The sequence below is a fragment of the Myotis yumanensis genome, unplaced genomic scaffold (genome assembly GCF_028538775.1).
Source record: "Myotis yumanensis isolate MYYU_CA2020_CCGP unplaced genomic scaffold, mMyoYum1.0.hap1 SCAF_10, whole genome shotgun sequence".
Classification (NCBI taxonomy): domain Eukaryota; kingdom Metazoa; phylum Chordata; class Mammalia; order Chiroptera; family Vespertilionidae; genus Myotis; species Myotis yumanensis.
Window position 1 is genome coordinate 40,481,280 of NW_027223761.1, and position 24,544 is coordinate 40,505,823.

At 40.2% G+C, this 24,544-nt stretch overlaps 1 protein-coding gene and 1 pseudogene across 2 annotated transcripts; both read right to left on the reverse strand.

The window, feature by feature from the left end:
• Positions 1-5,994: 5,994 nt before the first annotated feature.
• On the reverse strand, positions 5,995-6,369 carry LOC139018096 (small ribosomal subunit protein eS24 pseudogene; annotated as a pseudogene).
• A 2,143-nt stretch (positions 6,370-8,512) lies between these two features.
• On the reverse strand, positions 8,513-19,911 carry LOC139018097 (tripartite motif-containing protein 5-like). Of its 2 annotated transcripts, XM_070426738.1 has the most exons (7): positions 19,459-19,911; positions 18,805-18,900; positions 17,944-18,174; positions 11,549-11,571; positions 9,973-10,073; positions 9,654-9,680; positions 8,513-9,192 (listed from the first exon to the last, which is right to left on the reverse strand). In XM_070426738.1, the coding sequence occupies exons 1-7, from the start codon at positions 19,876-19,878 to the stop codon at positions 8,630-8,632; spliced, it is 1,461 nt and encodes a 486-aa protein (XP_070282839.1). In that variant the 5' UTR covers positions 19,879-19,911; the 3' UTR covers positions 8,513-8,629. The 2 variants fall into 2 exon arrangements, with proteins under 2 accessions (XP_070282839.1, XP_070282840.1); XM_070426739.1 differs by lacking the exons at positions 8,513-9,192; positions 9,654-9,680; positions 11,549-11,571 and having other exon boundaries at positions 10,068-10,073.
• Positions 19,912-24,544: the final 4,633 nt, after the last annotated feature.

Here is a 24,544-nt window from a genome sequence, read left to right on the forward strand (position 1 = left end):
CAAAACAAGTGAAACTCACAAGAACTGTGTAACTATGGTAACCACTACCTTGTTTACCTCTCACTATAAAAAGCTTGGTGAGGCCTGAGCACAGTGGAAGTCCTTCTCCTTGAGTTGGACTTGCCTGCCTGGTCCCCCAATATTTCCAAATTATCTCGTGTCTTTTCTCTTTCATTTGTGTGCGGCTCCTCTTCCAGACCCTGAACCCTGAACCATGTGGGACGTGGAGGGAAACACTTATGACATAAATTAATAAAGAGACTAGAAATATAAATTTGGAATACATGGGGGAGCCAGAGGAGACTTAGCTATAGTAACGAAGTTCTCTCTGAATCTCAGGACCCAGGGCTCTTTATTACCACAAATTGCCCTAAAGCAAAGCAGATATACATATCAAAAGGCAAGGTTTGGTATACAGTAGGCATTGTCAGATTGGGGGAACTGCCCTCAGTTGTCTGGCAGCATATGTATCTTCAGGTCTGGGGAAATGCCTACAGCTGTTCAGCTGTTTGGCCAGCAGGAGGTAATAACATGCAGATTTGCAGGTTTGGGGAAATGCTTTCAGCTATTCCAGCAGGCAGTAATATATATCTTCAGCCCTGCCGAATATAGAAGCCCATCAACCTTTTGATGAAACTTCCTGCATTTATGACATGCTGGAATTAGCTTCTGGCAGAAACAATTTCTATGCAGGTGATAACATTAAAATAAAATCAATAGGGTGGGCCTTAATCCAACATGAATGTGTCCTTGTAAAAAAGAGAAATTTGTACAGAGATAGACACACATACATGAAGAATGTCACGTGAAGATGAAAGCTGAGATCAGGATGATTCCACTGCACACAAGGAATGCCAACAAATGCCAGCCAACGTTTGAAAGTCGTATCAGGGGTTTAATTAACATCCTTGAAACCTTTCCTGTACCATAGATCAGTAAGTACCAATGAGAAGGTGAACCTTCTCTTGGCATCCAGACACCTAGGAAGTTATTTGGATGTGTAAAATAGAAGCTGTTAGGCTAGGTGGCTCAGGAGGCGGCGCAAGAAATAGAGCCCAGTGAATCAGAAAAGAAAGGAAAGGAAAAGGTTTATTTCTGCGTCCCTGGGAGACCCACGTACCCCAAAGACAGGGCACGTGGATTCACGCCAACAGGGAGGGGGGGGTGCTTTTTTTATACTGCGGTTGGGTGAGGGGCAGGGACATGAGCTGAGGTATTCAGTTGAGGAAGTTTCAGCTGCAGGGGGGTCAGCCAGGTATTCAGGAATGAGTCAGTATCTGTGTGGGGGTCGATGTAGATTCAGGGAGAAGCCAGTATCTGTGTCTGGCATGCTGATGTGTGAGAAATGCCAGGGGGAGTCCATCATCTCGTCACATGTCTGCATGTATCCGATCCTGGGCTCTCTCCGACCTAACAGAAGCAAATACATTTTTATATGACAGGTGAATCCATTTGTCATTGTGATTTTAATTAAATTTTTTCAATATTTATAAAATGAACTTTCTCCTGTTTTGAGGGACCTGTAATAGCCACTGAGAAGTCAGTTGGTAGACACCAGATATGAATCTTGTTCCGGTATAAAATACTGATACCTCATCTCTGAGATGAAGGAGAAAAGGAAAGGACACTCAAAATCTAAGTAACACAAAGATCAAGGTACAAATTGCTCAAAGGTGAGACTAAGATGGCGTTCTTTTGAAAAATTATAACTCCTTTTGAAATGAAGGAATCTGGCCAGAAATGAGCTGTTCCTTGTGCCTGGTGATCCTAAATTCCATACCTGTTTTAACATCTGGATTCCTTATGATAACATCTGTTGCCACCTACAGCTGGAAAGAAGTGTTGTCTGTGAGCTTATTGTACATTTAAGAATAAAGGTTTGTAAAAATAAATACATAAATAAACAAATAGTGCTAATTTAACAAAAGAGTAAGAGACCAGCTTCAAGAGGGTCTGATCCCTGCAGAGCCCCTAAGAGCTTGCCCCTCCCACATGCCTCCTGATAAGGGCTCTCACTCCTACTGGCCTCACCAGGAGCTTGGGCTTTCTGAAGAGGGAGAACAGGGCTCCATCTCACAGGCTTCCTGGAGAACAGGAGGGAGGGATTTGCTGTCTGGGTAAAAAAGAGTATTCTGGCTCACCTTGGAAAGGTAGAAAGTCAAAACTACAGAATAGAGAGAAGATAAGGTAACTCAGCCTGGAGAAATAATGGTCCCTCCAAGAAATAAATAAGAATCTGCTATTTTAAACCCCCTTTCTCTAAAGATCACTCTTCCCCCTGACTCAGTGTTTCTCTTTTCTGCCACCTCAGCAGAGACACACACAAGCAGAGCAGCTTCAGAATCACAATTTAAGACACCAAACACAGTCAGTCTGCTCCCCCAAAGCCTCCTGTCCTTTGTCTCCAGAAACTGCCCTGCTTACTTTAAGAAAATGTACAGGCAGAGTCTTAACTCAGTGGAGGAGAACAGCTGTAAATCTAGTCAAGATTCACTCAGCAAGCCAGTGACTAGCTCTCCACAGAGGAGTTCCCCCACAGGAGTGGAGTGAGAAATGAAAATTAAGTTCATAGGAGTGGAAAAGAAACTAAGGAAGCAGAACAGAAACTTAAGAACAATAACAATGGGAAGTCACCAGTCAGGACACTTAGGGAAGTCAGTGCTTCAGCATATTCTTATAATTTTATCCCTTTTGTAGATTATTCTAACAAGAATATTTGAATAAGGAGAATGTAAAATCCAATGACACACTCTATAGCTTGCCTGACCACTCAGAATTTCAATTCAATTTTATACCAACTACTTAAGCTTATACTATATTCATGTCCTAGAAATCTTACTGGGTATAAAGTTATGATTTAGGAAGTCTGGGTACCTGCCCTTATGTAATGCAGAGTGTGATGGGGAAGAAATCAAGTGCAGAGCTCAGTTAGTTTGAGCTGAATGGTAGCAGCTGTCCTTGTTAAAGGTAAAATTGAAATTTTAGGAAAGATCCTTCTTTCCAAATAGCAGCTACAAAGAGCTGGTGTTTAGAAAATGTTTGAACCTATTGACAATTTTTTTCCACAACACCATTGAATCCGAGCAGGCCCCTCGGATAACTACCAGTTATTGTTTCTGACATAATGTGGTACAGCTGTGGCAGTTACATGTTACCAGCAACTAGGAGGCAGGAAGGGCATGGAGATTAACACATGGTGCTCTTCAAGTGGAGTCTTTCTCTGGGAAACACACACAACTCCCTAAGTGTCCACTTTCTCCACTTCTTTGGGAAACATTTGGACCTTTTTGCACCATCAATCAAAAGCAGAACTGAAAAATATTGAAAATAATAAATTTAACAAGGTGCAATGTATGCATGGCATAGTATTATAATGAAAATAGAATGGCAAAACATAAGCATAATATTTTTAAAAACAGAAGTGAAACATTTCTATTTCCTCTACATGTGTTTGTGTCTTATTATCAATTTTGTTCTTCTGAGAACAAGTTTCAAATTCTACAGCGTCAAGTTGTTGGAAGCTCCAAACAAGGGTCCCTGACTGACAAGACTGTCAAGCTGGGCAATCTTTACACATTAACTCATATGAGACATGGAAAGTATCCAAAATGTCGGTGTTTTTCTAATAAAAAGCACAGATATTTTTATATTGCTTATAACCCATAGTTGAGGAACATAAGCTTGCCTTATAAACTCTTCTTTGTTCACATATATCTATGAGGCAGGAACTGGAATTTATATAAGTGTATTTCCTGAGCCATATTGACAATTTCCATTTCATAGATAGGAATCAATTTATTTCTAACTATAAATAAAATCTTGATGCTTTGCAAATGCAAAGATAAGCACGTAAATTTTTCACAAAGTGCATTCTGAGAACTGGCATTCTTTCCTTTATCGTATTTATCATCACATAATACTCTTTTTGAGTATCCCTCTTCATCCAGCCCCTTCATCCAACAACAATTAGATTTATGAAGGCAGAAAGGGATCTTCTTTGTTATTCTTTATTGTGCCAGATTCATTACAAAATATTGGTATATGGAGAATGATATTTAAATAGAAAGACATACAGTTATATTGTAATGAATATAATTTTAATTACATTGAGCATGCTGATGATGATCATATTTCTGTTCTATCGCTGGTGTTACTGTCAACATGATTGCTGTGGTCATAAATAAAAATGGTATTATTAGCATTTATATAAACTCCTTTGATCTATTTTATTTAACAGTTCTTCTCACATTCTGTTTTGTTCCTAAGATGTACTCAGATTCTTAACTCAATGTCTGTTTGTTATCTACATCACCACACTCTAACCACATTACTTCCTGTGCCCTGTTATTTTCAGTCCAGAAACAGTTAAAAATCATAGATCCAAAGTCAGAGAACTTCTCTCCAACAGGAGATGTGGGGACTAAAGGGAACACAGAGCCCTGAGGAGAATGTATCATTCCCTGGGCCTCAGAACATAATATTCTGGGATGTTGACCACCGCAATGTACCTAGCTTTGGAGATGAATTTAAGTGATGGGAGAAGGAGCATAATTCATTCTGGTTTCCTATTTGCCTAAAAACCAGGAAATCTAGTTGTACTCTTTACCGAAGAACAATGATCTGTCTATATTTCAGAAGCCCAGACATGGTTATCCAACCAAGCCCTGCATCAATAACCACTGCACATACTGCTGGTGGGAATGCAGACTGGTGCAGCCACTATGGAAGGCAGTATGGAGGTTCCTCAAAAAATTGGAAATGGAACTCCCATTTGACCCTGTGATCCCACTCCTAGGAATATATCCCAAGAAACCAGAAACACCAATCAGAAAGGATATATGCACCCAGATGTTCATAGCAGCACAATTCACCATAGCTAAGATCTGGAAACAGCCTAAGTGCCCATCAGTAGATGAATGGATTAGAAAGCTGTGGTACATCTACACGATGGAATACTATGCTGCTGTTAAAAAGAAGGAACTCCTACCATTTGCAACATCATGGATGGAACTGGAGAGCATTATGCTAAGTGAAACAAGCCAGTCAATGAAGGAAAAATACCACATGATCTCACTCATTCATGGATAATAAAGACCATTACAAACTTTTGAACAATAATAGATACAGAGGCAGAGCTGCCTCAAACTGATTGTCAAACTGCAGTGGGAAGGCCAGAGAGAGTTGGGGGACAGGAGGGAGGGGAGTAAGAGATCAACCGAAGGACTTGTATGCATGCATATAAGCATAACTAATGGACATAAGACACTGGGGGGTAAGGGAGGGTAGGGGTTTGTCAAGGGGGGGGGAAAGGATACTTATGTAATACCCTTTGTAATACTTTAAGCGAAAAATTAAAAAAAAAAAAAAAAAAAAAAAAATAACCACTGCACATTCAACTCCTCTCTCACTGGGGGCTGGTGGTGAAAGAACAGGCTTATTTCCTTCCTGGGGACTGCCATAGTACATCAGCCCACAGGAAAGATTGAGGACAACATGGAGAAAACAACTGAAAACAAAAGTATGCCTTTGGGTACATGTGCGGTGTGTGTGTGTGTGTGTGTGTGTGTGTGTGTATTTATCAGAGGCAGAGGTTGAGTAGTTTTGACAGTGCTGTCAAGGAACTGAAAAGTGTTGTATCTAAAAGTTCAGGTCCTTTTTTCTTGCAACTAGAGACTTTATTCTGAATTGGAGGATTGGCATTCCAGTAACTGAAAAGACATGAATGTTCCTGGGTTGATATTTGTCAATAATTGAAGAGTATTGTTAATAAATCATAGCCTCAGTCGTCATAGTAATGGGGTAAAAGGAAGGCAGACCTCAAAGGGAGATTTTAGAAGATCAACTTTACACACACACACAGGAATGCCCACTTTGCAATTCTTTTGTGTATATATAAGTTTATAGTTTATTGATCCTCTCATGAAAAAATCTGCACAACCGTCACAGATAAAGTCAGCAAAGAATCTTTACTCCTTCTGTTGTTCAATCTCCAGCTCACTTTTTGCCAGCACTAACATTGGCCTTGGCAATCCCCCTGACTTTCTTCATTCTATTCTTGTGTTCCTTTCTCTGTTTTCTTGAGGTCGTCTTCTTCTCATATAGGCCATGTCTTGCAAGTCTGTGTTTGGGTTCATTTTTCTTTGTGTAATCCAAGGAATCATAAGTCCTGCCACCACCAAAGTGGGCTCTGAATCCAATCACGAAGATGACATTAGGTGTGGTCATATACATTTTGGCTAGTTTTTCCCGAATTTCTGTCTTGGGTACTGTTGCTTTCCCAGGGTGAAGGACATCAATGACCATTTGCTTCCACTGAAGTAGTCTGTTGGTCATGAACTTCCTGGTCCAGATAGTTAACGTGTCATTCATGATGAAGGTTGATCTTCAAGCAGCCAGGGAGGAGGAGAGCTGCAACTCTTTTTTATATCAAAGATCATCCAATGTGAGTCATTTGGAAATTCCTATGGACATGCAGGGATGAGAGCAGCTAATAATTGATAAGAGAACCATTTAATTAATCAATTAATTAATCTATTTATTTATTTTAACTTTTACTTCTTTGGAAAAAGATTTGGGAATAAAAATGCCAAAGAGAAGGGGTTCTGGATTGGTGTGAATATCCATTGCAGAAATAATGCCCCTGTTGTGTCATTGGAGGAGAAGATCTGGCTTTTCTTTGTTCCTTAAAACTTGCACCTCACTGCAAAAGTAAGGCTGGCCTGGCAACAGAAACTTACCTACACAGTTGTTTAGAAATGCCACAATTGTACTGGTTACACTACTGTATTTCTGTGAATAATAACTCTTTAAAAAAATTTTAATCTTCACTCAAGGATATTTTCTCCACATTAATTTTCAGAGAGAGTGGAAGGGAAGTGAAGAGACATGGAGAGAGAAGCAGCGATGTGAGATAGATACATCAGCTAGTTGCCTCCTGCACACGCCCCGACTGGGACCGAGATCAAGCCTGCACCCAAGGTATGTGCCCTTGACCAGAATCGAACCAGCAACCATTCAATCTGCAGGCCAAAAGTCAAACTGGAGAGGGCAATAATAACTTTTTAATGCAGAACAAATATAACCCAAATTCAAGTTCAATTTCAATGACATATATTTACTGTAGAAAAATGAGAAATATTAACTAGGAAACTCTACAAAAATATTTATTTTTTAATTAACTAAAATTTTAAGAAAGTTATCATTCTTTCATCAAATTACTTTATTTCTTAAAACAAAGTAGAATAATAATGGTGAAAGTAAGCTAAACTAATATGTATTCTTAAAACAATTTATTGCAGTCACAGTAAGAGAACAGCATACCTGATTACTAATTATGTACTAGCCATGACAGAGGTTATTAAAAAGATTCTGTTGTTTAATTACCACAATATCTCAAGTACGATTCCTATGTATATATTTTTACAAATGTGAAATATAATATTCTAGGATTTAGTTTATTTTATCAGAACTAATATGTAGTAACAGTAGAATTATAATAAAATGCTCAGTGTCATACACACACACACTCACACACACAGTTTTATCTATCACTGGCAGAGCTGGATGTGTCTAGACAGCAGCGCAGAGGTATCTGGGATCTGAAACATGAGACTTCAGTAAAAAACCCAAGCGCCCTTTAACGCAAAAACCTGTTTAATGAGACACTGACACAGTTTATATTTCTCAGTAATTAGTGGGGAAAATGTTTATTCAGTTGAAACACTTACATGTTATACACTTAATGACATTTTTCTTCTAACAATGATTCTAACTATAGTAGGTTTTATTACCAGGACCATTTAAAGAAAATAAAATCAGCATTCAAGTATTTTATTCATGGTTCATTGTGCATATTTGGAGAGACTGGACTTGAACCCAGACACTCTGGACACAAAGCTTCCACTCTTGGTACACATTATTTATAATATTTTATCCTTCACTCCTTGATGAATAATAAACAGAAAGGGGTAAACTGACACACACCTGAGGAATCATTCTGTAGTGAATGACTCCTATACAGAGTCTTCAATAATGTAAAGAAGTTGTTAGAAAGCTTTCCATCATCTCAGTCAGAGGCAGAGGACATGAGATTTAAAAAATTGGTAGAGATGTTATCTACATGCATGTCATTTTTTTTATGAGACGTTAGTCATTTTCTTTTCTTTTTTAAAAATATATTTTATTGATTTTTTTACAGAGAGGAAGGGAGAGGATAGAGAGTTAGAAACATCAATGAGAGAGAAGCATAGATCAGCTGCCTCCTGCACACCCCCTACTGGGGATGTGCATGCAACCAAAGTATATGCCCTTGACTGGAATAGAACCTGAGACCCTACAATCCCCAGGCGGACACTCTATCCAGTGAGCCAAACCAGCCAGGGCAAGACATTAGTCATTTTCCTTAGAATTATAAAAATGATGAATTAGGATTCTTTATTTATGCAAATAAGATATTGGATAAAGGTAACATGAGGCAAATTGTATACCCTACTGATGAAAAAAGGGTGTTCAAATCAGAAGAAAAAAGCCAGCAAAGATATGATGGTGACAGTGATGCAGAAAAACTCAGTTTGTTAGATGCATTCAAGGAAAGAGGTTCTACACAGAAGTGTGTGAGAGTATGAGAGGTTTAAGAGCTTGGAGAACACAGTTTCAGGGAGCCAGGGTGTTTCATAGAATTGAAATATGGATAAATTTCCTGCTTAAAGCAACATGAAGAGAATTTATAGATGAGAAACCCATGATTTGTGATATTCAAAAATGAGATAGTGGAGGCTGTGTAGTCTAGAAAAACTCCAATACGATCAGGAGGAACAGTCAGGAACAGGGTTAAGGGAGAGGGGTTGGAGGAGTCAGAATCCACAAAAGCCTGATATTGGTAATACTTCTGTATCCCTATAACCCAGTAGCCATTTTTAGGTTGATATTGAGGGCAAACAGGCTGAATTTTTCCCCCAAAATCTATCCCAGCGGAGACCGGGTATCTCCTGCTACATACCCCCAAAATCCAGTTCTGACACTGTGGCACATCTACCTCCCAGTAATGCTTCCCTGATGTGATAGATGGGAATCCCAGGACAACATAATCTTCTCTCTCAGATGGAGAATGTGCTCTCTGATAGAAGTCACCTCTCCCTTTTCTCTTCTGTGCAAAAATGTCAACATTTGATTGGTGATTCAGGGTCATGTTTGCTGTAAAAAAAATTACAGTGTTGTGTGAGGAAAGTTATGTACTATTACTTATGACATTGCAAGAGAGATCTTCAGAATAAAATGAGTAGGAACTGGAAAAAACTTGTTTTGGTTTTTAAGGAGCAGTATAACATTGCAGAAATATAATATGCATGTGTGTTGGAAGGAAAACATGGATCTTAACAACCCCTCACACCCTAACCCACTTCTGTGTGGAGCCTTTTTCCTTGGGTGCATCTAACAAACTCAGTCTATCTGCATCACTGTCACCATCTTATCTTTGCTGCCTTTTGATTTTTTTAATTTGAACACCCTTCCTTCATCAGTAGAATGTACAATTTGCCTCCTGTTACATTTATCCCAATATCTTATTTGCATTAGTAAAGAGACCTAATAGAAATGAAATATTCTAAAAGAAGATGAGGACAGGGTAGCTTCATGATACTGTGATTTCTACTTACCCCAGTAGCGGCGCACATTTGCCAGTTCTGAAAGTAGAAAAAATACATAATATAAAATATGAGCAAAAGAGTCTACATTAAAATCTATTTTCTCTCCAGATCAGGGGAAAGACTGGTGCCTATGTAAGGTAGTACATGGAAGAATGAGAGGTGAACAAGGTAGTTGACCACTCTCCAGTGAATATGCCCATATAGTCAGTACATAATATCCATTTTCCTTTGTCTCCTCTACCAAGACCTAGAAACTGAACTCTTCTTCCTCTTTAACCACCATCATAACAAGAATCCACAGATACCCTCTCACTCTAGAATTCCTCACCATTAAACACTTGCAGCATCCCTCTCAGATCAGGAACTTGGAACACTCTCCTTTGTTTCTTGGGGAGAGTTTTTAGCTTCTTCAGAGTGAAGGTCTTACTCCTAGGGATGACAAAAAAAAAAAAAGATCTCCACACCTCTGCAGTTTTTGTCCTCCAAAACCACTGATTTTTACCCATTCACCCTATTGAACACTTGAGCCCCCATTCATGGACCCCTGAGAAAGTAGAGTGGAGACCTCTGCACTTAGAGCCCTTTCATGGACCACTGAGGGACTAGAAGGTAGGCTTCTGAACTTAGAACCAGAAAAATTGTGCTTGGTCCACTTTCCCCGGTGCCTTTTGCTTGATCTTGGGAAGGAGTATACCTCTCAGAAGCACAATTTATTCCTTTCAAAGTGAATATCCTCTCCCTCTCTAACTTCTAAAAATCATATGAAATTATATACAATAGTGGATTTCTGTAAAATACAAAGTTTGGTACCTTGAAATAAATTAATGTAAGGAAAAGCCATGGAATGGGTGTAGATTCCCAGAATTATGAAAAGAAAGGAAGGTTGCAGAACCTGGCTCCTGGTAGGAATACTCTCTGGAGAGGACCAAGACCTTTAGGTGTTAATCCCCAATGGGGACGCCCCAGGAACAATATCTGAGGTTTCAGTTGCTCTGGGGAAAAAATGTAACACTTGGAAAAGACATTATAGACACTATACTAACAGTGGTCTGAATTTCATGTGCTTGGAAGAGATTGATGTTGTCAAGTAGATGTTCAAATTTAGACATAGCTGTATCTGCTTAAGCCCGGTGGTTAGAGCATCAGCCTGAGGACTGAAAGCTCACAGGTTCTAGTCTTATCAAGGGCATGTGACTGGGTCTCTCAGTGGATAGAGCACCAGCCTGTGGACTGAAGGGCCCCAGGTCTAATTCCAGTCAAAAGCACATGCCCAGGGTTGCAGGTTTGATCCCCAGTATAGGGAGTTGGGGGGGAGGGTCATGAAAGGGCAGCCAATCAATGATTCTCACTCATCATGGATGTTTCTATCTCTCTCTCTCCATCTCTTCCTCTCTGAAATCAATTTTTTAAAAAAGGCGTGAGAAAGATGGATCAATTGTTTGTGCCAGAGTCAAAATATTCCTTGATATTTAAATTTTTTTTGGAAAATACAGAGAAACATAAAAGGAATATAACTGAGTTGTCTCAAATTCTGGCTGCTTAGGAGCTGAAGAAAACATGACATTCCAACAATAAGTCTATCACCTATGAGCTGCAGAAATCTGAGTTAGATACAATCATGCTGATTGAACAAAATTAATGCAGTTACATGGGCCTGATACTGCAACATCTTATGTTTAATTGCTTCTAATCCAAACTCAGCAACTTCTCCCCATCTAAATTCCCTACCATAAAATATGGTTCATTCTCAATAGTTATAAAATACTCAAACCATATGTGAACAGAAATTCAAGATAAAACTACAACCAGCTTGTTCTTCCCTGATCACTATTTTATTCTAATTAACTACCAGATAACTTTCATGGCTTTAAACAAAATGTTCATTGTTCATCTTTCACACATACCTTTCCAGGACGCCATTCACATCCTAGGGACAAAAGAGAAAACATGAGTCAAAAAGTAATAAGTCCTCCTCACTTATAAAGCTTCATCACATCCCCAGCAACCCCCTGATCTGGTGGGAATAGAGATTGTTCTAATGTGAGAACAAAATAATAAAGAAAAGACCCAGGTCTATCATTTCAGAAGATTCATGAACATTTGTCACTTTTTCTAAAATATAGAAACAACTTTGACCCTTGTGGAAGAACACCTTGAGCTTCCAGTACCTGGAGATGAGACATATTTATAAGAAAAGCATGAGGGCCCTGGTATTTCCCCCATGCTCATAAGACTCCTTATGAAATGATTTGAATAATTCATGGTTTGCTCATTTATTCAACACTAATGTAAATTGACTAACTATTGCTTGTCAAGTTTTATGCCTTGATTGGAAGAATAAAAGACGAGTTACTGTATTCTTCAAAAATTCATATGGCTTCCACTGAATGTACAAGCAAACAAATGTATTAATGTAGGCATTTCTCAAATCTCCCTTCTTGTTTCACCCACTATCCACAGTTGATCTTATCCACACCCTTAAATTGGACACACACTTACATATAATTTATTTTTAAAGTCTTTATTTTTACTCAAATTTGTCTCTTAAATGCAAGTTACAATAATGCCTAGGAAAGCACCCACAGAAACCAGTAACTTAGGCTGTTTACTATGTAACTTACTTTTTAGCAAACAAATTACTATGTCTTTTATACACCTTTGTCGATGTTACCGACATCCACTTGGTCACTGTTTTAAATAGCACAATATTTACTGCATTTCAGTCTCAAGGCAGTTTAGTCTATATTGTTAATTTTTTTGTCATCTGAACTTGTTTATCATCACAGATTTATTCCTTTAAACAGATATGCACAAATATATCTGGTATCACCTGAGAATAACTTTTTTCATGACACCCAAAACTAGGCCAACCGGTGGATCTACATACAAAAATAAAAAATAAAAATTGCTTTGTTCTCTGCATTAGGGTTTTGTTGTACATGACAAAAAGAAATTAAAAATAGATAAAGTAGAGAAGATGAAAAGGAATTTGGGGGACAGTTGTAATTTAATCAAGCTTCATTTTGAAGCTCAAACATTGTCATCAGGATCTGGTTTATGTCATGCTCCAAAGTCTATTTACCTCTTTATTGACTTTATTTTCAGTTCATGAAAACAAAAAAAAGTATCTCCTCATACAAATTTCCCAACAAAAGTATGTCTTCCCAGTTGTATTAAATAATCCCAAGGCCTGCATGGCATTGTCCTGCATTGGATTAACTGTCCAATTTAAAAGTATCACTGCATTGTTGCTGAAGTAATATAAAGCAATGTTGGAGGCAAGTATACATATTTTTCTGGAATTAATTCAGTATTAATATGCAATAGATCTTGATAAAATAGGATGGATATTGTAATGAGAAGAGCAACCACCACAAAAATAAAAAGCTTAAAATAAATTTTACACTAGAAATATTTGGTTAACTCAGTGGTTCTCAACCTTCTGGCCTTTTAAATACAGTTCCTCATGTTGTGACCCAACCATAAAATTATTTTCGTTGCTACTTCATAACTGTAATGTTGCTACTGTTATTAATCATAATGTAAATATCTGATATGCAGGATGGTCTTAGGCGACCCCTATGAAAGGGTCATTCGACCGACAAAGGGGTCACGCCCCACAGATTGAGAACCACTGGGTTAATTCAAAAGAAGCCATTAAGTGAGAAAGAGAACAATGAAAATTGTAGGTGACATATAAAAGCTAATAGCATAATGTAAGTTAAATAGAGCTACATTGACAATGACATTAAATGTCATTGTCTTAATTGAACATTTAAAGACAGAGATTGCTGGACTATCTAAAAAGCAACTTACAGTATTGCTGTCTACAGGAGACATTTTGGATTCAAAGATATGAATTTGGCAAAAGTAAAAAGAGAATCTTGAACAAAATGGTGGACTCGGTAAAGAATGTGCTTGTTTCCTCCAAAACTCACATCAAAATTATAATTAAATTATAGAATAACCACCTTTGGGAACCACATGATAACAAGCTGACAGTTTGCTGAAAATAAAAATTTGAAGAAGCTACCTTGAGGCTGGTAGGAAGAGTGGAGATGAAACTGGCTCGTACCATACCCATGTGTGGAGGTTAAGAAATGAGACAGCCATTCAGCCTGAGGGGCAATTCCACCCACCAATGTGCAACAGCAATCAAGACCCAACTACAGTAAGAGAGCACACACAACCCAATAGCACCTTTTTTCAGATGAATATGGAAACTGTACCACTGGTTCCCAGGGGACACCTACCATATAAGGCCACTCTGCCAAGGCTGAGAGATGTAGCAGATATACCAAACACATAGGAATAAACATGGAAAGGCAGCAAAAAAGATGAGACTAAGAAACATTGTCCCAAATGAAAGATCAGGACAAAATTTCTGAAAAACAACTAAACAAAATGGAAGCAAGCAATCTACCAAATGCAGAATTCTAATCACAGGTTATAAGGATGCTCAATGAACTTAAGAAAAGAATATTTCACTGATAACTTCAACAAAGAGTCAGGAAATTTGAAAAAGAAGACAGAAGGCATAAAAAACACCCAGTGAGAAATGAATACAGAGATAATCTTTGAAGCAGCAGGAGAAAAGCAGTCAGTTACTATTAAGGGGGCTCCTGGGAGACTGTCAGCTGATTTCTCAACCAATCAGCTGATAGTCTTACGAAGGCCAGAAGGGGGTTACATGAAATATTCAAAGTGATGAAGAGCAATGATCTACAACCTATATTACTCTACCCTGCAAGGCTATCATTTAGAATTTGAGGAACCGTAATGAGCTTCCCAGATAAATAAAAGCTGAAGTTCACCACCACCAAACCAATATTACAAGAAATGTTAGAAACTCAAGAAAAATAAAAAAAAGAAAGAAAAAATATAAATAAGAAAATAATCACAATGTAGAAGACATGACCAACATTATCAACCTGCTCGATTTAATTCTAACTGACATCTATAGACCCTTTTACCAAATCAATACAAATTTTTTTCAAATTCATATAAAAATTTGGACATACAATATTTTAGGGTCAACATATTTAAAAGACTTAAATAATAAAATATATGCTTTCTGATTAGAAAGGAATTAACTTTAAAATACACAACAGAAGAAAAAGTAAAAATCACCAAGTGTTTGTAAATTAAACAACACAGTCTCAAATATTTCAAGGGTTAAGATGAAAATAACAAAGAAAAGTTGAAAATACGTTGAGTTGAATCTAAACAACAAGTAAATAATCCAAAAGTATGGAATATAATGAAAACTATGCTTTTATATAATTAAAAAATAACAGAAAAGGTTGTTGAACCAGTGGTCAAACTTCCCACTTTAGGAACCTAGAAAAAGAACAATAAATTAAACCAATACACACATGCACACAAACACATACACACACTCATATATGAATGTGCATTTACATATACATATACAAAGTTAACTATATAAGTTAACTATATAAATCTATGATATTGAAAGGTTAAAAATAAATAAATCAATAAAACAAGTTTATTCTTGAAAAACTTCAATAAAATTAAGCAAATATAACAAAACTGACAAAAAAAAATCACTGAAATGAGGAATAAAAGATGGGCCAATACTGTAAGTACTGTAGAAATTAAAGAGATTCTAAGAAAGTATAATGACTAAATTCATGTTTATAAATATGACAATTTAGAATGGACAAATTTCTACAAAGATGAATACTATAAAAAACTAATTCCAGAAATATATATATATATATATATATATATATATATATACACACAAATACCCAAGAAAATCTTGCACAAGTAAAAAAAATATATATATATATATTTTAAACCTTTCCCTAAAAAAGGCCCAGAGTGAGATGGTTTCACTGGTACATTTATTGAATAAGTAAAGAATAAATAATAACAATCCTACTCATTTTCTTATTAAGAAAACAATAATTTAGTCAGAAAAAGGAGAAAAATCTCAACTCATTTTATGAAGAAAAAACAACTCTTGGATAATAAGGAGCTATCTGAAAAAAGTTCTAGGCTAGGTCACAAATATAATGCCCTGCAGAATATACTTAAAGACAATAGATCTTTCCTCCACAGTCATTTTTACACTGTAATTAGTACAGCCTATCTAATAATAGACAAACGTGGTAATTAACCATACCTCCTCTACGCTTCCCATTGGCTAATCAGGGCTATATGCAAATCAACTGCCAACCAAGATGGCGGCCGGCAGCCAGGCAGCTTAAGCAAACATGAGGCTTGGTTGCCCCAGCGATGGAGGAAGCCAAGGTTCTCTGCCTGCCGCGGCCTATCTCTGAGCTCCAGTCTAAGCAACAATGTTGCAATTATAGAAGCTAAACAAATCCCAGATACCTGCTTTCAGCCAGCCGGGCCTCAGTGAGCAGGACCTCAACAGTGTTTCAATTATAGAAGCTAAACAAACCCCAGATACCTGCTTTCAGCAGTCAAGGTCTCAGAGCTGAAGCCGGGCCTCAGAGCTAAAGCCTGGCTCTCAGCTCCAGTGACAGCTATAGAAGGTAAATAAATCCCAGAATAAAAAAAAAAAGAAAAAAAAGGAAAGGTAGGGAACTTCAGTTGCAGGCTTGGCCCACAGAAAATGGCCCTCAGCCCCTCATCCAGGCTGGCCAAGCACCCCAGTGGGGACCCCCACCCTGAAGGGAGTGCGGGCAGCCTGAAAACAGCCATCAGTTCCTCATCCAGGCTGGCCAGGCACCCCAGTGGGGACCCCCAACCTGAAGGGGATACGGGCAGCCTGAAAACAGCCATCAGCTCCTCACCCAGGCTGGCCAGGCACCCAAGTGGGACCCCCACCCTGATCCGGATCACCCTTCAGGGCAAACGAGCTGGCCCCCACCAGTGCACCCGGCCTCTATCCTTTATAGTAAAAGGGCAATATGCAAACTGACCCTAACAGCAGAAAGACTGGGAATGACTGGTCACTATGACACACACTGACCACCAGGGGGCAGACACTCAATGAAGGAGCTGCCCTCTGGGGGTCAGTGAGCTCCCACATGGAGGAGCTCTGCTCAGCCACAAGTCAGGCTGATGGCTGCCAGTACAGTGGTGGTGGTGGGAGCCTCTCGTGCCTCCTCAGCAGCACTAAGGATGTCCAACTACAGCTTAGGTCTCTCCCAGCTGGCAAGTGGACATCCCCTGAGGGCTGCTGGGCTGCCAGAGGGATGTCTGATTACCAGCTTAGGCCCAATTCCCTGGGGAGCAGGCCTCAGCCAGCAGATAGTCATCCCCCAAGGGGTCCCAGACTGTGAGAGGGCACAGGCTGGGCTGAGGGACCTCCCCCCAGCCCCCCGAGTGCACAAAGTTTTGTGCATGGGGCCTCTAGTCCTCTATAATAAAGAGGTAATATGCAAATTGACTGTCATGTGCTCACACAAGATGGCCACCCCCATGTGGTCAAAAATGTCTACCCACATGTGGTCACAAGATGGCCACCACAAGATGGCAGGCAGGAGAGGGCAGTTGTGGGCGATCAGGCCAACAGGGGACGGAAGTTAGACGCAACCAGGCCTGCAGGGGAGGGCAGTTGGGGGTGACCAGGTTGGCAAGAGAAGGAAGTTAGGGGTGACTGGGGTGGCAGGGGAGGGCAGTTGGGGGCAACCAGACCAGCAGGGGCAGGCAGTTGGGGGTGACCAGGCTGGCAGGAGAAGAAAGTTAGGGGTGACTGGGGTGGCAGGGGACGGCAGTTGGGGGCAACCAGCCCTGCAGGGGAGGGCAGTGGGGGGCAACCAGGCCAGTAGGGGAGGGCAGTGGGGGTCAACCAGGCCAGCAGGGGAGGGCAGTTGGGGAATAAGGCCTGTAGGGGAGGGCAGTTGGGGACAATCAGGCTGGCAGGGAAGCAGTTAGGCATAGATCAGGCTGCCAAGGGAGTGGTTAGGGGTGATCAGTCTGGCAGGCAGAAGCAGTTAGGGACAATCAGGCAGGCAGGCAGGTGAGATGCTGGGAGCCAGCAGTCCCGGATTGTGAGAGGGATGTCCCAGATTGGAGAGAGTACAGGCTGGGCTGAGGGACACCCCCACACCTTCCTCCAGTGCACAAATTTTGTGCACCACGCCTCTAGTTATAAAAATAAAATTTTCCCTTGTTATTCATGCATTTGATAATTTCCATAACCTCTGAAATAGATGGAAGGAACCGTTACTGCAAGACCAAGGGAACCTCAACATCACCACCACAAACAGCACAGCCACACATCAGAGGTTTTGGAAATCATTTGAGGAGTCTTTGTTTTCCTCAAATTCAGATGCTGATGATTCTTTCTGAGTCTTACCTGCAGCATCTCTGCTGTTGACCCCTGCAACCGACACTGCAGATCCCAGGTGAGATCTCTCAACAACTGGCTCTTCTGGATGAGCTCACTGCCACCCTGAGCCAGGTAACTGAGAACATCTCTTTCCTCCTTCTCCAGCCTTTGCAGCTCCTTCTGCTCCTCACCGACCAGAATACCTCTCAGTTCTTTAAAATAATCCTGGGTACTTTGGATTTCATTATATATTAGATCCTTCAAGAATGAAAAAGAAAGAGAGGGACTCAGGCTATCAGGAAGAGACTGGAAGCCAGAAAAAGAAGTACTTGATTTGGAAGTTCTCAGAGGGAAAGGAGATGCAAGCACAGGAACAATTATTGGAGAGGCTGATTTTTTCCTATTATTTCTTCTCATCACATCCAAAAATAATGGCCTCAATCTGCACTGTTGAAACAAAATGAGACACCAAGGTGTAGCTCAGCTCTCACAGAGCTGCTCAGGGCAGTCATGCCTTCCAGCATTACCCCTGACCCCCACCTCCAACCTCTGCCTAATGTTGAACATCAAAGACATGAACTGTTGGCAACAGTCTTCCCCTGAAAGAGTTAAAGGCTCAAAATAATCAGAGACATGAACACAAAATTCACTAGCCTTCCTTACCAGATAATCTCTCTATGAGAATAACTAACCTACAAATATCTGTGTTAGTTTGTAACAGATTCATATTCTGCTCAACCCCTACCAAGGAAAGGATGAAGAATGGCTAATCAATAAATCTGGACATATCAACTGCCAGGGAACAAGAAGACAGGGAGCTCCTTGTGACTACACCCAAAGTCCTACCCAGAATCTTGTCTAGCTACCTCAGGAAGAGTCTCCTCCTACCTTCCAGGAAGTTGTTTCCTTTTCAAGGTCAGCTCTCAATTTTTCAGCTTCCTGCTGCTTTGCACTCAGACTGTCCAGAGCTCTCTGGAGCTTCTCCTGTGAGAGAGGAATCACATCAGGGCCAAGCTTTGGGCTTTCTCATCATCAGAAGAGAGGACAAATGAGGAAGAAATCAGGTTGATCTCTAAAGAGACTTGAGTTTATAGAAACTGCAAAATGACAATTTGAATCTGTGATTTGAAGGAAATGTGAAGTGGTTATGTGTTCTTTAAGACTCAGATGATATAAGTCACAATTACTATGTCAAGAGAAGACTGGTTCTCTTTGCCCTAGAAGAAAAAACTTTATCCTGTGCAAGGAAAGGCTTTAGGTCTTGATTCACTCTCCTGTCCAAAGGGACAGTGACAGTTTTGCTTGTGCACCAACCCTCCACCTACTAGCACAAGGTATAAAAATGTCTACTTCTGATTTCAAGTCTGCTCATCATTTGAATGCACAGAAATGTCTTTCAGGTCTAGGAAGGTGGACATAGGAAGAAAAGTGAACACAGGCCTCAGGGTTATGGTGGCAATATAATTATAGTCAAATGCAAAGTTAAGATTTCCCATCAAGTGCTATTTCCTGCCCTGTCTTTCCCCCATCCCAGTCTATTACCTTGTACTCCTGGGCAATCTCCTCCATGAGGAAGGTGTGGTGACCACGGTGCTCTTGGGACCGCTCGCAAAGCCAGCAAATGATCTTCCCATGCTCCTGGCAGAAGAGCAGGAGTTTCTCTCCATGGTGCACACAGAGATCTCTCTTTTGCTCCTCCTCTGGGCTCAACTTGACCTCCCGGAGCACCTCCACTATGTTAGCCAAATGCAGACTAGGCCGCAGGTTCTCAGGCTGGTAACTGATCCTGCACACGGGGCAGCTGCTCTCTCCTTGGCCATTCACGGACTCCTTGTTGTTTGCAGTGATGCAGGCTTGGCAGAAGCTGTGCCCACAGTCCAGGCTCATGGGTTCTGTTAGGATCTCCAGGCAGATGGGGCAGGTCATCACCTCCTTTATGTTCACCAGGATTCCTGAAGCCATCGTAGCTGGTCCCTGTTCCTTCCTACCTGTTCTGAACTGAGGCTCCCCTTGTTCACTGAGCTCTGCCTGATTGGAAAGGTTAAAAGGGGGCAGAGTAAGAACAGTGGGAATAAATATTGTTAATTGTATAGAAATCAAAGACAGGGAAAGAAAAAATATAGGGACATAAAAGAAGAGGTAGAGAGACAAAGAAAGGATCACAGTGACCTGGCAATTTTAAATACTTCAGTTAATTTAACATGACACATTTCATTTCTTTCTGTGCAATGGTTGTTATTGATCTTTACTTTTACTGAACAAAAGGATGGTCTGAGGTCCTTTATACAAAGAAAAGATGTTTGCGTGACCCAACATCTCTCCTTCTTCTTCTTTCCTATGCCAAACACATCCTCAATAATAAACGCACCAAACCACTTTTGGTTCTGGGCTTTTACACCCACTCTTCTCTCAACAGACAATGCTGCCCCTGGTATCAGTAGGATTCATTCTCATACTTCAGTCAACAATCCCCTTCCATGTTCCTTTATCAGAAAGACCTGCTCTGACTTGCTTATTTACAGTGTAACAATTGCCATCATTTTCTGTGTGTTTAAAAAGATTTCTCTTATTATTTGACATGATATGTGACACTGTGTGTACCTGGCAAGAGCAAACCCTTTATCAGATCTGTATATAGAGATAGTAAATGACTTACAAGGATCTTATCTTCAATACACAGAGTTGCAATGAACCTACTATGTTCAAGGTCCCTATGAGGGGTCTGTTCCTACATTATTGAGTTAATCAAAGGTGATACAAGTAACTTAGGAATTCTGAGGATTCTTGTGTTGATAAATGGTAACATTTCACATTTTCCTGTAAATTTGCCAATGACATTGATAGGAGCCTCATGGTGTGTATGTATGTTGATGGTAAAGGGAGATAGGATAAATATATGTTAGAATTATGCAAGTAACATATCTGAAAAATTAGAAATTCAGATGAAATAGATATCAGTCTTTGGAAAGAAATCTCAAAATATTAGGCAAGGTCATTTAACTAATTTTTCTTTTTTTAATATATGTTTTTATTGATTTCAGAGAGGAAGGAAGAGGGAGAGAGAGACAGAAACATCAATGATAAGAGAGAATTATTGATAGGCTTCCTCCAGCAAGTCCCACACTGGGGATCGAACCTGCAATCTGGGCATGAGTCCTGACAGGGTGAACCATGACCTCCTGGTTCATAGATCAATACTCAACTACTGAGCAACACTGGCTGGGCTCAACTAATTTTTCATCACTACAAATTACATGCTAATACTAATACCCATAAACACAAAAAAATGATTCTGACCAGAGAGTTCAAACCACTATGACCCTGACATTCACTTGCAAAGTACAGCAAATTATATGCAAGCTGATGTGACAAACAATACTAGAGAAATGTGTGTGTTAGGAAATCAAATAATGGGGACAGGTAAAGAGCTATCCAGAAATTCTAACTTGAAAACATAAAGGTTAAACCGAAAGCTTAATATTATGGAAATATGGCATATGGAGGAGAAAAATAAAGTATTAGTTAAAGGAAATGACCTGTTCATTGAAGACACACCACCTTGTCTGAATTTGAAAATGCCAATGTCACTGGTGTGAGAAAACTGCTAGGCCTTTGGTATCACATGAGCCTGTAGTGATAATGACATATGGCCCTTTGACAATTCACAAATTTTGTAAAATTTCAGACACTTTTCCAAGAGTAAAAGGAATGATCAGTGTTGGGCTATGGAATATTAGATAGATTCAGTAGAACTGAGAGGATGAGTAGAATATAAGCACAACTTCCAAGGAGACATGATGATAGTTTTCAGGACAAGGAGGTGAGGGAATGGGGAGCAGGGGGTAAGAGTGAAACATAGGACTAGGTAAGAAAGAAAGACTGGCAGTTCTATTATATACTTTGTAACAAAAGGGCAACATCAAGCCTGGGCTCTTTCTTCCCATAGAGGTAATATTGGCTAATTCTTCTAAAAAGTTGGCTTTATGTTTTTGTTTCTGGAGAATTCATGAGGCTACAATAAAGTGGAGGGTCAGCTGCCTTCAAGGCCACATTGTTGATAGCAAAATTAGACTGATGTGGAAAGTGCATTGGACTAGGAGGACTTCCCATGGACCTCAAGTGCCAGATAACAAGCTTAGACTTCATTTTCCATAAGGGGATTGTGGCATTTTAGCCACCCGTGTCTCCTTTAGGCCCTTGGACATTGTGCTTACTGGCTTTCACAACATAATTTGCACTGTAGCTCTAGGCTTACATACCTTTGTTGGTTTCTCACACATCCACTAAGTCTGGCTTCTCAAAAGGCTGAGAGATAACAGGAATGAAGTACTTTCTATAGCATTGAGAAAATCATCACTAATAGCTCAGCTAAGGTAGCCAATGTCAGCATGCCTAGTCTCCTGTCCTGTATCTGCAGCTCAGCTAAGTGACCCTGGCAAACAACTATCAGGTCACATAGATGGAAATGACCATTTAAATGAGAAAGGATGCTGATGGTCTGTTAGGGAAGATATTATAGAGTGGTGACACAGTGTTGCTCATTCTCCCACCTGGACTCAATATGGCCCTGAGGCTCAGGATTCTCTAAGGAACTCCAAGTAAATAGGACTATGAAGCAATAAACAAAGAAAGAAAAGATCTCAGTAGATATCCATGTCTTGATGGTTGCCAAAGTTTGGAGGTTAAAGAAAGATCTGCAATATGAGATAAGTTTTTTCCTTTGCTCTGTGCTCAGAGGGAAACATTTTAAAGGCTGCATGGAGATGAATTTAGACCTGCTAACACTGTCTACTAATGCTATGTTCATCATACATGAAGGGAACCTGATAAGGAATGAGGCTGAAGGAGAACAGAAGTGTATTCCAGCTAGTGGGCCAGATACTGAAAACAGCCCAGAGGCCATATGCTGTTAGCCCCTGGCTGCAGAGATGTTGGTACAGATCATTTTATGGCTCCAACATAATCCAAACAAGGTTTAAGAGCCTCCAAATATTTCTCATCCTATCCAAGATTCAACAAATCCTGAGACCCACCAAGTTCCTGTAGAGGAGAGAGGAAAAGAGCATGCATTCTGCCTTGGGGCTGCATAATTTATTTTTACGGTGGGGCTACAAGGAGCTAAGGTTAAAGCAGCTGCTGCCACAGGACACAGAAGAGGAAAGTGAATTAGAACTTGAGTCCTCACACATGGAGTTTGACTCCACCACTACCTAAGCAGTGACTCTGTGGCTCCACAGCAGGCAGGGAGATAGATATGGGAACACGAGTGGTATCTGTGCTGGAGGGATATAACAAATGCCTAAGTCCATCCTTGAGGACTGAGGGGTTTGTGGCTCACATCAGGCTCCCTGACTCAGTGATGGCGAACCTTTTGAGCTCGGTGTGTCAGCATTTTGATAAACCCTAACTTAACTCTGGTGCCGTGTCACATATAGAAATTTTTTGATATTTGCAACCATAGTAAAACAAAGACTTACATTTTTATATTTATTTTATATATTTAAATGCCATTTAACAAAGAAAAATCAACCAAAAAAATGAGTTCGCGTGTCACCTCTCACACGCGTGTCATAGGTTCGCCATCACTGCCTAACTCTTGCCAGAGACCTGCGCTTAAAAAATGTCTGTCTTCAAAAATCAACAAGGCTTATGCCCGGGAGCACCATGGAGGTATAGGGAACAGGAGATTCCTCTCTTAAAGGGTTCCTGCACAGGACTTGAAAGACTGATGGTATTTGCACTAGGACCCACTCAAAAGCTGAGGTTTGAGAATTGCCTAGTACCAGTGGTCGGCAAACTCATTAGTCAACAGAACCAAATATCAACAGTACAATGATTGAAATTTCTTTTGAGAGCCAAATTTTTTAAACTTAAACTATATAGGTAGGTACATTGTTATTAACTTAATTAGGGTACTCCTAAGGCTTAGGAAGAGTCACACTCAAGGGGCCAAAGAGCCACATGTGGCTTGTGAGCCGCTGTTTGCCAACCACGGGTAGACCATGTGTGAAGGAGATCTCTTTCCTGCTGGAGGAGTGGAAGCCTGTTGGACTCGCCTGAGGCAGAGATGTGGGGGTGGGGGTGGCATGAGAGCTCCATCCTCTGTCTTGCCATTGCAGGGCTCCATTTCCCTCTAACCTGTCAGTGCTCCTGAGTGTACATGCCACATCCCCCTGCTGCTGCTGGGCTGCCAGAGCTGACAGGGAGGGCCCATGCCTCATTCCCCTTGCAGGGCCACCACCCCTGGGTGCTAGAACTCTTGGGGGAGTTCATTAATGTGGTGCAGATTAAAACCTTGATGGAAGGAGGTGGGGCAGAAGATAGAAATCTGAATCTAGAGGAATAGGAAGAGTTGCAATTTTCTGAGATTCCCAAGTATAAGGATGCCAAGAATAGGTAAACCTTTTTAATTATGGTTATTGACCAGGACAGGTTTCAAGTATGTTGGCTAAACCCCTTATAGGACTTTCACAATTTATGGAGACACTAGCTGCCGGGTCAATTTGTTTCAAAGAAGTCATTTGGGTGCATTCTATAGAAATTAAGAGTTTTATAGCACAGGTGAATTCATTTGTTATTGTGATTTTAATAAAAAATTTTCTTTCTTCTGTTTTGAGGGACCTGGAAT